We start from the raw sequence: 14,891 nt of genomic DNA, 5'->3' as shown, positions 1-14,891 counted from the left end.
CTGTGAGGTTGCTCCTCTGAATATTCTCTTTTCTAGGCTAAAAATTCTCACTACCTTCAGTAAGTCCTCATGTGGCTTAAATTCACAAGTGAATTGTGTGAATCCAGCTGAATTGTGCATTGCTTATCAATGCCCTTCCTGAAATATGACCCACAGCACTCAATACAAAATTTCAAAAATGATTTACTCAGGGCAGAATATTATGGTACTAGTACTTCTTTAGTCAAAGGAATATGGGGTCATATATTTTTTAATAAAAAGAGATGTTAGAGACCACCTAGTCTAACACCATGACTTTATAGCTACAGCAACTGAGGCCCAAAATGTTAAGGGATGTGTTTGGAGTCACACAGTAACTAGTTACAGAAGGACTCTATACAATGTTATGTGATAGTAAATATCTATGACACTATTTGAACACATGTCCTCTAATTCCATGGCCAAAACTCCACCGAACCACATGTCCTGTGACTGATTCCACTGCATCACAGTTTACAGAAACTATGCTTCACTTCATCAGGCCAATATTACATCTGCTTTTTGTTGGCTACTAAGATACATCGTTAATAGCTTTGGAGCTTACAGGCCACTAAAACTCCCAAACGCTTTTCAGATAAAATGCTTTGGAGTCGTGCCTCCATTATCATGTATGTTGATGAGATTAATGATGTTAGGAGGGGATTGGGACCAAATGGAACAAAGCCTTCTCCGAGCTGAGTCAGCGTGTAGCAGAAGTGTGAAGTAGGTGACGTTTTCATTTTTATTTTTTCCTTCCAAACCTGTTTTATTTTCCCTGTCTCTCTTTCAGAATCCTCTATAACAAAACACTCAAAAATAGATAAAGGGAAAACACACCCAGCCAAGCCTCATACCACACATAGTACCTGAGACTGTGATTGGAGGAGTGGCAGTTTGCCTCTCCCTACCACTACCTCCATTCCCCTCCTGGCCTCTAGTGGACTCCAATCTCCTCAGAATTGCTGGCTTCAAACTTCATAAATCTCTATTCGCCCTTAGTTGACTTCATAAGCCTTAGGCCTTTTCAATTAATAAATAAATAATAAAATAGGACTTCACAACAATGTAGGAGGGAAAACAATTCCATCACACCATCCCAATGCCAAATACTTAACTAATACTCATCATTTACCAAAAGTCAATGAAAATACAAAAACCACGAGGAGGGAAGTAACCGTGGATAATGACCATTCTATAAGTAGACTCTGTGGCATTTTTCTTCCCTGTCCACTCTATATCAATCCAGTAGTCCATTAGAGCATAGAGTGTTTGAGACAAGAAGATATGCATTTCAACCTTAGCCTCAGATGCTTACTAGTTGTGTGACTCAGCAAAAGTCACTTTGGTGCCTTGAGTTTCCTCAACTCAGCTGATGATCAAGAGTAGCACCTACTTTCTAAGGTTGCTCTGAGAATAAAGTGATATAATATTTGTAAAGAGCTTCCTGTTATATTCTTATTCAGCAATTTTTCATTCTTGTCTGACTCTCCATAACCCCATTTGGGATTTGCTTGACAAAGATACTGGAATAGTTTTCTATTTCCTTCTCCAACTCATTTGACAGAAAAGGAAACTGAGGCATAGGGTAGTGACTTACCTCAGGTCAGAAAGCTAGCTAGTAAGTGTCTAAGGCCAGAGCTGAAATCAGCAAGATGAGTCTTCACAACTCCAGGTCTAGCTCTCTATCCACTGTGCCACTTAGTTGCCCTGGCGCATAGTTGGTGCTTAATAAATATTTATTGAATTTTAGTGAATTAAAGCTCTTAGGACAGTGACAGGCACATAGTAGGAACTTAATAAATGCTTTGGTCTTTCCTAAGTTAATCATACATTATCAGAACATTAAACATACATTCCCCCTCTCCCTCACCCTTATTAATATTTTTTTTTTTGGATTAACTGCTAGTATTTCTGCATGGAACTTTAAACAGATAACCTCATTTGAGTGTCATAATAATTTTGTGAGGTATGAAACAAACAGCATCATTACTATATTCATCTTACTAAGCTCAGAAAGATTAATTGCTTTGTCCAGGGTCACCAAGCTGGTGAATATCTAAAATGGGGTTTAAACCCAGATCTTTCATCACAACACCAAACCCAGAGATCTAACACATTAAGAAATGGGGACTGGACCTATGATTTCACAGGTATAGGGAACTTCTGGGTGAAGCGATATCTTCTATCAATGTTTTAATTTATAATCTTAGCAATTTACCTAGACCTACAAGAAGGTAGGAGTCTTTCTCAAGGTTACACGGTCAGTATGTGTCAGAGAGAGAGAGAGCTTAAACTCATGGCTCCCTAGCTTCAAAAGCAGCTCTCAGTCCATAATTCCATGTTGTCTCTCCTAAGCATGTAAAGGAGGAAACCAGGCAGCATCACATGGAATTACCCATAAGCCCCAAAACAGAAAGCTGTAAAATTAAAAATGCTCATGCTCCAATTCATCTTCCACACCTGAGCAATGTAAAATGTCAGGCTCCTGCCAATGCTTCTTATGGAGGCACCAGACATAACCCTATCATCAGTGAAGAGGAGGAATCAATCCTGTATCCATTCTTACCTGTCTCAGACAACAATTTTGTAGCTTCCAGCACCTTTTCAGTATAAACTCCAGCTTCATAGTTCTCCATCTCCGCATTGATTATGTGGATGACTCGGGCTGCCCGGCCACGGATGGCACCTGCTGTCCGGTCCAAAGTATCTACATCTCCTTCTTGGAGTGCAATCACACATTTATTCACATCCTCCAGAATGTGATTTTCTGTAGATAGGATACAGATGCATTATTAAGTTTCATCTTCATTACAACTCCCTATTAACCAATCTATTGAGCCCTCTCCTGAGCTCCCAGACTCTTTTTTGCCCAGTTTCACTCCATCTATTACAAACACAACAGGCTCCAAGTCAACAATTAAGGATAAAGTTCCATCTGTTTTCTCCAGCTTTTGAATGGCAAGGCTTGGACTTTGTGCACTCTGAATGTGGTTATCAATGAAGAGTAGTTAGCTGGCATGGAGTGAATTTGATCAGGCTTGAATGACTCCCATGACCACAGCCAGAGTGCATCAGGGAGAAAGAGAGAGAGAGAGAGAGAGAGAGAGAGAGAGAGAGAGAGAGAGAGAGAGAGAGAGAGAGAAGAGAGAGAGAGAGAGAGAGAGAAACTAGAGAATTAGCAACACAAAGCAATATTCTTCAACTACACAGCAGGCCATCAATACACACCCTTGTTAAAAGGTTTTCATTTGAGGAAAATGCATGATTTTCAATCAAAGACCAGAATGTGGTCAAAATTTTCAACCTGGCATTTTAGGCTCTCTATGATATGACCTTCCTGCTCAGCCTCAATTCATAATTTTCCCCTTCATTCACTCTATGTTGGTCCACCATTCATTTTATGGTGGATTACTATTCCGTGATGTGCCCAAGCTATCTATATTTGCTTCACTCTCAGCTCCTTTCCTGACTCCCTGGATTTGCCTACGTCCTCCCTAGGAGGCTTATCCTCACTCAAGTAGCTTTATTCTTTTTTGCTTATCCCTTTATGTGACAGAGATTTTCCCTATGAGAATGGAGGGTCTTGTGAATAAAGAGTCTCTATTTTGCTTGTACTCTTCCTAGTGCTTAGCACAGTGCCTGGCACATACTAAGTGCTTAATAAGTTAGCTATTCTATCTATCTATCTATCTATCTATCTATCTATCTATCTATCTATCTATCTGTCATCTACCTATCTATCTATCATCTACCTATCTATCTCACTGCTCATATGTCTCTCTATCCTGAAGACCTGAGTTCAAATCTAGCCTCAGTAAGTTAATAGTGGTGTGGCTCTTGGAAAGTCATTAAACTTCTGTCTGCTTCAGTTTGTCCATTTGTAAAATGGAGATAATAATAGTACCTGCTTCCTCATGTTGTTGTTAGAATAAAATATGATCATATGTGTTAATATTTTGACAACTGAAAAATTGCTATATTGGGGCAGCTAGGTGGTGCAGTGGATAGAGCACCAACCCTGGATTCAGGATGACCTGAGCTGAAATCTGGCCTCAGACACATAACACTTACTAGCTGTGTGACCCTGGGCAAGTCACTTAACCCCATTGCCTAAACGAAAAAAAATACTATATAACTGCAAAATGCTATGTAAATGCTAGCTATTATTGGTAAAGAGAGAAACTGAAATCAAGGAGAACAATTATGAAATTAGTGTAATACTTCAGACACAGGATAATGGCTATGTAAGCAGCAAGAAGGAGACAAATACATGAGATGGTACAGAATTAATACTGAAAAGCTTCTTCCATTAATTGGATAGTGGGAATGAAAAAGTATAGAGATGGGGATAACTCCAAGGTTACAAAGCTTTTTGAGTAGGAAGGTTGAATGGGGCAATAGAATATGAGATGTGAAATAATATGCATAAATAAATTAATTGAATTGGTTAAACAGAAGCATACTGGCTAAACTGCTTTTGAATGGAATGAATAGATCTTTTAGATTTCTGGTACCTGCAATTTTTTGAGTTCAACCCCAAAATGAAAATATCACATGGGTAATGCCAAGTTGTTCATTTTAAAACACTATTAAAAGTTATAGTTTATGCCCAATGGGAAATGTTTAAATGTTTCTAACATAGATATTTCACTTTTTTTATGAGTACAGTCCACATCTGAAAATTGGTTTTTGCTTCTGTGATATTAATAGTCAACATCACCTGGCCCCAATCCTGTTTCATTTCATACAGAGGAATTAAAAATTCAGCTTCTAGCACAACACAATGACTGCAGTCCATCCTTTAGAAAACTTGGACCCAGTGCTTTCTAAAAAGAGATTTTCCTCTAGGCTAGAAATTCCCCCAATAAGAAACACACACACACACACACACACACACACACACACACACACACACACACGAAACACACACACACACACACACGAAACACGCACACACACACAACAACACTCAAAAATATTTGCTGGGCTAAGCTATGAGTGCAAATGTTACTGATTCAATAATCACATATTTTGGTAAGAATGGCAATGAGCAGTAGGAAGAGCCTTAGAAATGGGAAGCCTGTAACCATTGGACAATGTTCATGGGCTACCAGCAGGATACAGTAAGATCAGTTGCTTTTATCAAGCACAGCCTGTCCATGGGGCTTTCATCCTTGGACTGTGACACCTGTACGGATGCTCTAGCAGCTCTGGTAGAGCCTGATTTGCTGACAGCTTGGGTACATTTTCCTGTCCTGGCATGCCAAGGTAGTTGTACCATGGGAGTTGAATTGTAGAGTGTTATCAGCTTCAGCCAAAGCATTTCCTTGTTACTGTTAATAATATAATGTAGAATGGAAGCCAGAGGGAGAACTGCAGCAAGGAGGGAAAGTTTGGGGGAAGGTGGAAGGTGGAGAAAATTAAGAATAGCTTTGTATAGGAATGAAAAGTCCAAGATAAGACCTCTTTGGCTTTATTCTTTTCAAGAAGTGGTTCTGCTTTTTTTAAAACTGTGAGCTCTGAAAGTTTTAAATTCTAAAATATTTTCAACGGGAAAAATACCAGAAAGCAAAGTCTACATAATTGACAGAATCAGAAAGACAGCAAGAGCTGTCTGTGGTCCTGAACAGATTAAGGCAGAGAACTGCTGTCCAGGACTTAAGGAACTCTTGTGCTTCTTGTAGGCTTGATACGACTACTGCCACATTTCATTTGCTAGTACTGAAACAAGAATATTAGCTCCAAAATTTGAGACTAGTCCCACAAAGCTTATGAAAGAGGTAAGTGGAATAATGCATAAATAGCTGGACACAGATTCAAGAAGATGAGTTCAAATTCTGACTCAGATACCTACTAATTGTGCGACTTAGGGCAAATTACTCAAATTCTGTCAGCCTCAGTTTACCCATCTGCATAAGAAGGATAATAATATGACTTACCATAAAGGAGTGCTATGAGAATCGAGAGTTGAAGTCCTTTGTAACCATTTGCTGTTGTTCCATCATTTTAATCAGAACCAACTCTTCATTATCTAATTGGAGTTTCTCTTTCAAAGATACTGGAGTGGTTTGCCATTTCCTTCTCTAGCTCATTTTACACATGTGGAACTAAGGCAAACATGGTTCAGTATTCCTGAATCCAGGCCCTGCACTCTACTCACTGTTGCATTCAATGTCTTTCCTCAATATCTAAATATCAAAGTGGGGGGGGGATTGACCTTTCATCCCCTTATTTGTCTTGGTGGAGTGAATTCAACAAAATAACTATTTTAATATCTAGTTAAGAACAAGAACCAATGGTAGTAAAATTTGGAAAAGGCCCCTGGGAGTAAAAGTATCCTAATTATACGTTTAAAGAGGGAAGGATACCAGAGAATATTTAATCTGAATCCTTCTTAAATAGGAGGAAGTTGAAGTCCTGGGAAGTGATTTGCCCTAAGTCACACAGAAGGAGGGGTAGAATCTTCAGAACCACTGTATTACAAGTAAAAGTGGAGTATAAGGATTAGGAGCCTCAGTTGTTAAAATGAGGGATGGGAACGAATTGAAGATAGATATGGATACTGCTACGTCACTATCCCTAATACTAGGCATGATACAATGACCTCATAGAAGGAGCCACAGTGGATTTGTTTTAATAAACTAAACTAAACTAACAAACATTAATGCACACTTCCCAGAAATGGCTTTGATTGGGAAAAGTCACCAATTCCTCCATCTGCCTCTAAGGAACCATTTCAACATTAGTTCACTGTTCCAGTCCGATGATCCTCATGGACAATTGGCAGTAGAGATGTAGTCCTTCTATACTCAACCACCCGCCTAGCTTGCTGTATGCCAGTGGTGGGGCTGAGCCAGGAGAGGGCTGGGGCCAGGCTCAATGGGGAGTGAATGGGTGGGTGTCTGTGGATGTGCCAGTGTTTCTCCAACACAGGAGGTGTCTGTACAATTGTAGCAGATTCAGGCCAATAAATGTGAGTCTCATTTATTAAAGCTAATTTTAATTTTACAGAAATGATAAGGCTGGCACTTCCAGGTCCCCACCCCAAGTCCTGGCCATGGGCTTATGAGGCAAACAAATACCTCAGCCTGACCAATTTCTTCCATGCTACAATCCTGTGTGGAAACTAGCTCATATGCTGATAGATGACCCCATTTGGAAATGAGGTGAGCAGATAGGCCCTCCTCAATGATAGATGGCTAAGGGGCTAACACTGCCAAAGTGGGCTGGGGGAAACAAAGCCTAAGCAAGAGCTTGATCCAGAGTCAGGTTATAAAGAAGAACTACCCCCAGGGACCCCTAAGAAGAATTCATAATAGTAGGCATAAATTAGAAAAGGCTACTGGATTGGAGGTCAGAGGATATGGTTTTAGAATTAGTCTCTGCCCCCTAATCATAAATGTGTCAACATGAGGAATCAACTTACACTTTCTGTGCCTCAGTTCCACACAACAAAAACAACACAACTACGATATCCATAACAATCACTAACAAGTGCATTTTAGTATCTTAAGGCTTGCAAACTTCTTTACATGTCATCTCATTTGATCCTTAAAACAACCCAGGGAGATAGGTTCGATTACTCTAGCAAGTCACTTAACCTTTCTTTGCCTCACTTCCCTCAACTGTAAAATTTGAGGGAACTAAGGCAAAGAAAGGTTAAGTGACTTGCTTAGGGATATAGAGATAATAAGTTCCTGGGGTGGGATTTAAATTCGGGTCTCCAATTGTCCAGACCTAGTGTCTTATCCTCTGTACTACCTACCTACCTGGATACCTATTCTTTCATAGGTACAAACTGAGAATTGGAATAATCAGCTTCTAAAGTTCACTCCAGCTCTAAACCTCTGATCCCATAGTTGGAAAAGTCACCTGCACTCAAACTGTGTGTGGACAACGCATCCATTTCTCATAGCTTTAGCCCCAAGCTATGTCAGCCCCATAAAGCACTCAGGGAAATTCAGCTTTCCTCTGTTTTACTGTCTGAAAGACGACAAATATTAATGAGAAAACTAAGGATCAGAGAGTCACACAGTTCAGAGAATCATAGCTTTGAAATTGTTAGAGAGCTTAGAGGCTATAGAGTATAGCCTGCTATTTTACAGATTAGGAAACTGAGGCTCAAAGATGTTAAATGAAGATTGCTCAGGATTTTCCAGGATAATATAACTAGTTAAGTATCTGAGATGAGATTCAAACTAAGGTTATCATGACTCTGAATTCTGCCCTGTATTCATTTAGACATCTACCTGCCTCAAACAGAGAACTCAGGGCTATTCAAAATCATTAGTCTATAATTCAGAAAATTTTTGTTAATCACCTACTACAGGTAAGGCACTGGGTTTACCCAAACAAACTGAAATAAAACTACCATTAAATGACTTTGTTTAAGCAGGTATAGACTAAGTTCTCCAAATGTGAATGGAAAGCCTTTGGACATTCTCTGATATTCTTCAGTGGTCAAGTTCTCTTATCTAGAATGTCTTGTAAGTGTCTCCTAGTATAGAATATAGAGTTTGTGAAAGATTCACATTACAAATAGTATCATCTCAGTGTCATTTGTCCTTTGAATTTAACTGATCTTTATCCCATCTCAGCAAAGAGGTTCATCTGCTCATTTCTAGATAGAGCTCATTCTCCAGATGATAACCTTTTGCATAGAATTCAGTAGTTCACAGGATTATAGAATATTACATACAGAAGGGTCCTTAAAGATTACCTTGCCCAATCTTCTCATTATACAGAAGAAGAAATGGAACACAAGACAGGTTGAATGGTTTGCCCTACATCACACAGATATTAATTGGTAGCACTAGCCATGAATCCAGATCTTCTACCATCCTGGCTGTACCCTTTCTACCATATTATATCATCTCATGATGTCAACAGTCTTGGGAATAGTCTTTAAAATGAATTCCATTCTCTCCTTTAGGATAGATAGCCACATTCAGAGAGAGACAGAGAGAGAGAGAGAAAGAGAAGAGATATAGATGGTAAATAGACAGACAAACAAAGGAGGGCATTTGTTAAGCATTTACTATATTTCAGGCATTGTACTAAACTCTGAAGATAGAAATAAAAGTAAAGGAATATGGCCTCTGACCTCAAGGAGCTTAAAATCAAATGGGAAAACATAACAGAAAAATGATGGGATGCATTAAGAAATACACAAGGCCAGTACTCCATTAAAATCTATAATGAATTTTAGTAGAAGTAGTTGTGGTGGTAGTAGTAGTAGTAGTAGTCATGGTGGTGGTGGTGTTGGTGGTGGTGCTGGTAGTAGAAGTAGTAGTAGTTGCTGTTGTTGTTTAGTGACAGAAGGAGGAGGAAGAGCAGGAAAAGGAGGAAGAGAAGGAGAGGATGGAGGAGGAGAAGGGAGAAGGCCAGCAGCAGCAACAACAGTAATAAGAATGGTAGTAGTAGTAGTAATAGTAGTAGATAGAATGGCAAGAAAAACAGCTAATATTCACATGGCATTTTAAGGTTTGCAAAAAACGTTCCATATGTCAACTCATTCGTCCTCACAAAAACCCTGGGAATTGAGTGGTATCGCTATACTGAAGATGAAAAGAATTGAATTTGAGAGAGGTTAATTGACTTGTCTATAGTCATCCAGATAGCATCTGAGGCAGAATTTGAACTCAGATCATCCTTATTCCCAGCCCTATCTACTACAACATACTCCCTGTCATGAGATTGCTAAATTTCCCTTGAGAATCTGCCCAAGTGTCCCACAATATCCAACAGGAATTTCTAGCTTGTGTTTTGCCTAAATCTTTCCTGGAGTTCTGGGAGAGCATTATAATCCCACCTCTCAAAACGATACAATGTTTGGTGGGTCCAGGGGACTTCTTGGAGTTCAATCAATCACATATAGAAAACCTTTCTCATTATCAGTCCAGATCCTCTTCATAATGCTGAGGTATCTATCACCTTCCCAAAATGACTCATTTGTTGCAATTACCTGAGACAGACAGGAAGTCATCCACTGATGTGATATCATCCACAGCCTCTGTCAGGACACGAACTTGCTTCTCCCACTGATCTTTGAAGACATCCATATTATCTTGAGCGACTTTGCTCTGAGGTCTGGCGGCTAGTGTAAGGGCAGCATTGATGACCTATTTTTTTCAGAAAATTATGTTACAGATGACCAGGAATGATTCTCAATAGAATAAACAACTGATGAAAGAATGGCAAGAGGACCCATAATGTCACTGATATAGAGAACACTCAGATGAGGAAACATCCTCTTCTAATGCAGGTTGTAACCTTCTCTGCAACTTTATAGTCACAAAGAGTTGAGCAGTGACTTGCTCAGGGTCATACAATCAGTATATCGGATATGAGACTTGAACCTAGACATTCTTGTCTTCAAGATCAGCTCCCTACTCAGTATACTAAACTGATTCTCCAGAGGAGAGTCCATATTAAAGTAATGATTCCCTTCACTGCCACCTGGAACCACAACTTGAAGTACGCAAAGTGGGTAGGAGTCTTGAGCACAATATTATGATTAGGTATGGCATTTCTACAAAATTGGATTGATTTTATAGTATTCTGTTAACATCACAATGGGAAAAAAACCCACACTTAATGGCACATAGATATTTATTTTGATATCCTCATCAATGACTCACATACATTAGAGTGAAAACTCAAAGACTACTAGTGATCAAAAACACATGGTAGGAGAGCAAGGCTTATCTTTAAAATCTTGCCTAAAGTGTACAAGAGTATGATCATGCCATTTAACCTCATTGCTGAAAATAGGCAACTGGCAACATAAAGAACATGAGTTATCAATGAACTTAGTGTCAAAATTTTATTATTTTATTTCTAATTTAAGGTTCTTATTGAGATGATCCAGGAATTCAAAAATTCTCTGTTGAGTATCTACAATGAATGTTGTATTGTTATAGGCACATACGTGGAAAATCCGTGGAAATCAAAGCTATTTCCTCTGACTTCAGGAGCTGATAATCCTACTTGGTGAGAAAAGCTTAACACCAATGGACCATTAAGAAGATTGGCTTTGTAGACAGAAGACTGGGTTTCAAAGCCCATCTTGTGAATTTCCTGGCTATATAACACTAAGTAAGTCAGAGAACCACCCAGAGCCTCAGATTCCTCACCTATGAAATGAAGAGATTTTACTCAATGGACTCTGGGGGCTCTTGTGGCTCTAGATTTAGGATTTTATGATCCTTAGCCCTGGCATGGCCATGGAAAAGTCACTTGACCTCCTGGGACTCATTTTCTTCATGTGTAAAATGAGGGAATTGGACAACATGGTCTCTGAGGTATCCTTTGGTTCCAGAGCTATGATTTCATAATCCCAGTTCATGAATGAGTAAGTGTCAGTGACTGATATAGGCAGTAATAGATACTGGAGTGTGGAGAACATTACTTTTAGAGAGCTCTCAACGGTTTGGGCTGGCTAGCAAATTGTTCACACCGGACCTTTAAAAAGAGCCAAGATTTTCATAGATAAGGGAGGAAGGGAAAGGTCAGTGAACAGCATGGGTAAAGGCATGAAGGAGAGACTGAGCAAGGCAACAGTGGGTTAGGGGAGGTTTGGAAGAATCAGTGAAAACGTGATCTGAAGAGGGAAAAGTGAAGGGTTTTTTTTTTCCTTTTTAATTGGTTAGTAGTAGGAGATGGGGTTAGAGAAGACATAATGGGGCCAGACTGTGGAAGGGATAGTACAGTACCAAAGGATTCTGAGCCAAGGGGGATGAGACTCACCTGGGGACATAGACTATCAATCTGGGTTGCTGCCATCCGGACTAACTTCACCCCTTCCTCATTATTGGAAATGGAACAGGCCAAGTTGGCAACCTGGATTTCAGAGAAATGAAAAGAAAATCATGTTGAAGATAAAGAGGCAATTGAGGCTATTTAGTACTGAACATCTTCTGAAGGGCAGGAAAGGACCTCCGAGGCCATCTAGTCCAACTGAGACCTGGAAAAAGAATCCTCTCTAAAGTGTATCTGACAGTTGTTCACAGAGACTTTGCTTTAATCAGTCAGGCAGTCAACAATCATGTCTTAAGAGATTACTATGTGCCAAGTACTGTGCTTAGCACTAGGAATAAAAAGGAAGAATGAAACAAACAAACCACCACCACCACCAATAACAAAAACAACAACAGTCCCTGCCCTGAAAGAGCTTACATGTTAATGTGGGACACAACATATGGATTAAAGAGACATGTAAGATAGATGCAGAGTCCATGGAAGGCAAGCTGAGAAGGCCTCCTGGTAAAGGTGGACTTAGAAAATTCCAGTGAGGGAAAACCCATGCATTCCTGAGATAGACACAGCCCAGTCCACTTGTGGATAGCTCTCATTGTGAAGGAACATTTCTTTATCTCAAAGTTTAATATGCCTCTTTGGAATGGCCACCTATTTTCCTTTCTTCTGCCCTGTGGAATTGAGACACATATGTCAAATTTGTCATCCACATGACAGCCCTCCAAATTCTGAAATATAGTTAAAATACCTCTCCTCCTCTCCTTCCATTCTACAATTTTCTCTTTACCAGGTCATCCTCATATTTAATGGCAAGCCCTACAAAGACAGAGTGAACAGAACACTGGGCCTGGAGCCAGAAAGACGCGAGTTTAAATCAGGAATCAAACACTTACTAGCTCTGTGACTCTAGGCCAGACACTGAACGTCAGTTTCCTGACCAACAAAACAGGGATAATAATGGCACCTCCCCCCCCTTCCAAGTTGTTATGAAAATCAAATGAGGTGATATTTGTGATGTGGTTTGAAACATTCCATATTAACACTAGCCATTAATATAGTAGAATCCTAGATACAAAAGGGCCTTATATGAGCATCTGGTGCCACAAAATGTAGAATATTTAAGCTATGTCGGAGTGGAAACATACATTAACATGCTCAAAGTGGACCTCCCTGATCCATGGAATGATGCTATATAAAAAGGATCCCTTGACATTTTATACCCATAAAATATTTTTAACTTCAAAATTGCTTTATTTTCATTCTTTGACTTGATTCTTAAAACTTAATGATGGAATTGGAGCAATAATTATTAGTCTCATTTAACAGATAAAAAAAAACTGAGGCCTAGTAAGATGAAGAGATTTATTAAAGGTCACAATAGTTGGTTACAGAATATATCTTAGGATATAGATCTAGGGATGGTAGCTGCCCTCATACTCTCTCATAGTATATATAAATGATATGATCAAAGATAAAGTCTGGGTACTTTCCTCATTTCCCTTTAGAGGTGGGGTGCTATGGTGGCATAATGCTGTATATAGTGCCTAAGTGATTGAATGAGTGACAAAAGGATTTATTAAGTACTTACTCTGTGTCAGACACTGTGCTAAGTATTGGAATTATAAATACAAACAATCAAGATGGTCCCTGTTGTCAAGGAATTTCCATTTTATCAGGATAAAACAACCTGAGTCCAAAAAGGATCTTGGAGTATATGAGGCCAAGATGTGCCATCAAATGCTTAGCAACCAGCTGTTTGGGTGGAAAATGTATACATGACACACTTTTCAGTTTAATCTACATTGTTAACATTTTTCCATCACTTTCTTAAGTTGAGACAATCAATAAAACACTAAATATACATCTGCTTGTGTAGTGTTTGCCTATTCCATTTCCAAAGTGTAAATGTTCACTTTGAATATTTAACAATCAGCTCTTATGAGTCAATGACAGCTCCATCCAGCACATCCCTGGGCACTATAAGCAACTATAGTTTGAAAATTATTAGGAATTGATACAGAGGACTGGTTCCAGGCAAGTAAAGTAAAAGCTCACCTATAAAAACCAAGGATTCCAGGGGCAGAGTTCAAGGTTCAGATGAGACAGGGATGTTTGAATTAGAACATTTGGTTGTGACCAACTATTTTTCTTTCTTACCAGGTAAGATTTACAAGAGGGGGTAGGACATTAAGAAATACAGATGTTTAAAAAAATAAAATATCAATAAAAAACTAAAGGATATAGAAAGCTTTTCAATTGACTTGGCAAATTATTTGAGGGCTCACTCACAATTACTGAAATCCGAAGAAAGTATAACTATCATAATAGTAATTTTATTACATGTTTTGTATTAACTTATTGTAAACATCATATGTATAACATTAGTTGTAAGTTATAAATAACAATAATAATGATTCTTCACATTTCTATCACACATTAAGGGTTACCAAATATTTTCCTCATTTGATCAGAGAACACAATTAGAGCTGGACAGGACCTTTGAGGTCACACAATCCAATCTCATTTTCAAGATGAGGAAATAGAGACCCAAAGTGACTTATGCAAATCTAATTATCTCCAAGGTTTAGATGAGGAGATGGAAGCCAAGGAAGATTAAAGGAAGACAAAGCTAGGCCTTAATTCCAGGTCTTCTGATTTTCAAGACTGACATTTTCTCCAATTGAATATTTGTCTGGTTGTCTCCAAATCTGAATGCTGTTTATTCCTATAAACAGAATTAACATAAAATGTGCCTGGTTGGTTTTATTTTTTTGCTTTTAAACCCCTCAAGAAGTTTTAAAATATTATGTAAGCTGTTCGCTATCTACAAAGGCAGCCCTGAAAGTTAGAAATTAGTCACAGAATAATTCAAAGGGCCCCCGCCTAACCCCAACCTTCGCATCTTCCTAGTCTCTGTCTTACAGTGTTCATCTGTTTCCTCCTGCAGCTCACATCTCCGAATTTGCTGGGATCCATCTGCTCTTCCCCAGAACCATTTGGCTTCACAGTTATTCCCAACGTGGCTTACATGTATCATGATATCCAGCCCCAGCTCTTTGGGAGTGAGGGGTCTCCCTCCTCTTCAGAGAACTTTCCAGGAAACTCCCAGGCTCCAG

At 39.1% G+C, this 14,891-nt stretch overlaps 1 protein-coding gene across 1 annotated transcript in view; it reads right to left on the bottom strand.

Moving 5' to 3' along the window:
• The window catches only part of LOC110218426 (catenin alpha-2), a 1,469,797-nt gene that overhangs the window by 151,195 nt on the left and 1,303,711 nt on the right, over positions 1-14,891 (bottom strand). Inside the window, 3 exon segments of the mRNA XM_021001143.2 lie at positions 2,585-2,785; positions 9,983-10,139; positions 11,767-11,859. Coding sequence (XP_020856802.1) covers positions 2,585-2,785; positions 9,983-10,139; positions 11,767-11,859 — 451 coding nt within the window.

This window comes from Phascolarctos cinereus, unplaced genomic scaffold, assembly GCF_003287225.1.
Source record: "Phascolarctos cinereus isolate Bilbo 61053 unplaced genomic scaffold, phaCin_HiC Scaffold_2;HRSCAF=192, whole genome shotgun sequence".
Classification (NCBI taxonomy): domain Eukaryota; kingdom Metazoa; phylum Chordata; class Mammalia; order Diprotodontia; family Phascolarctidae; genus Phascolarctos; species Phascolarctos cinereus.
Note: the sequence above shows the minus strand (reverse complement) of the source record. Positions and strands in the feature narration are given on the sequence as shown.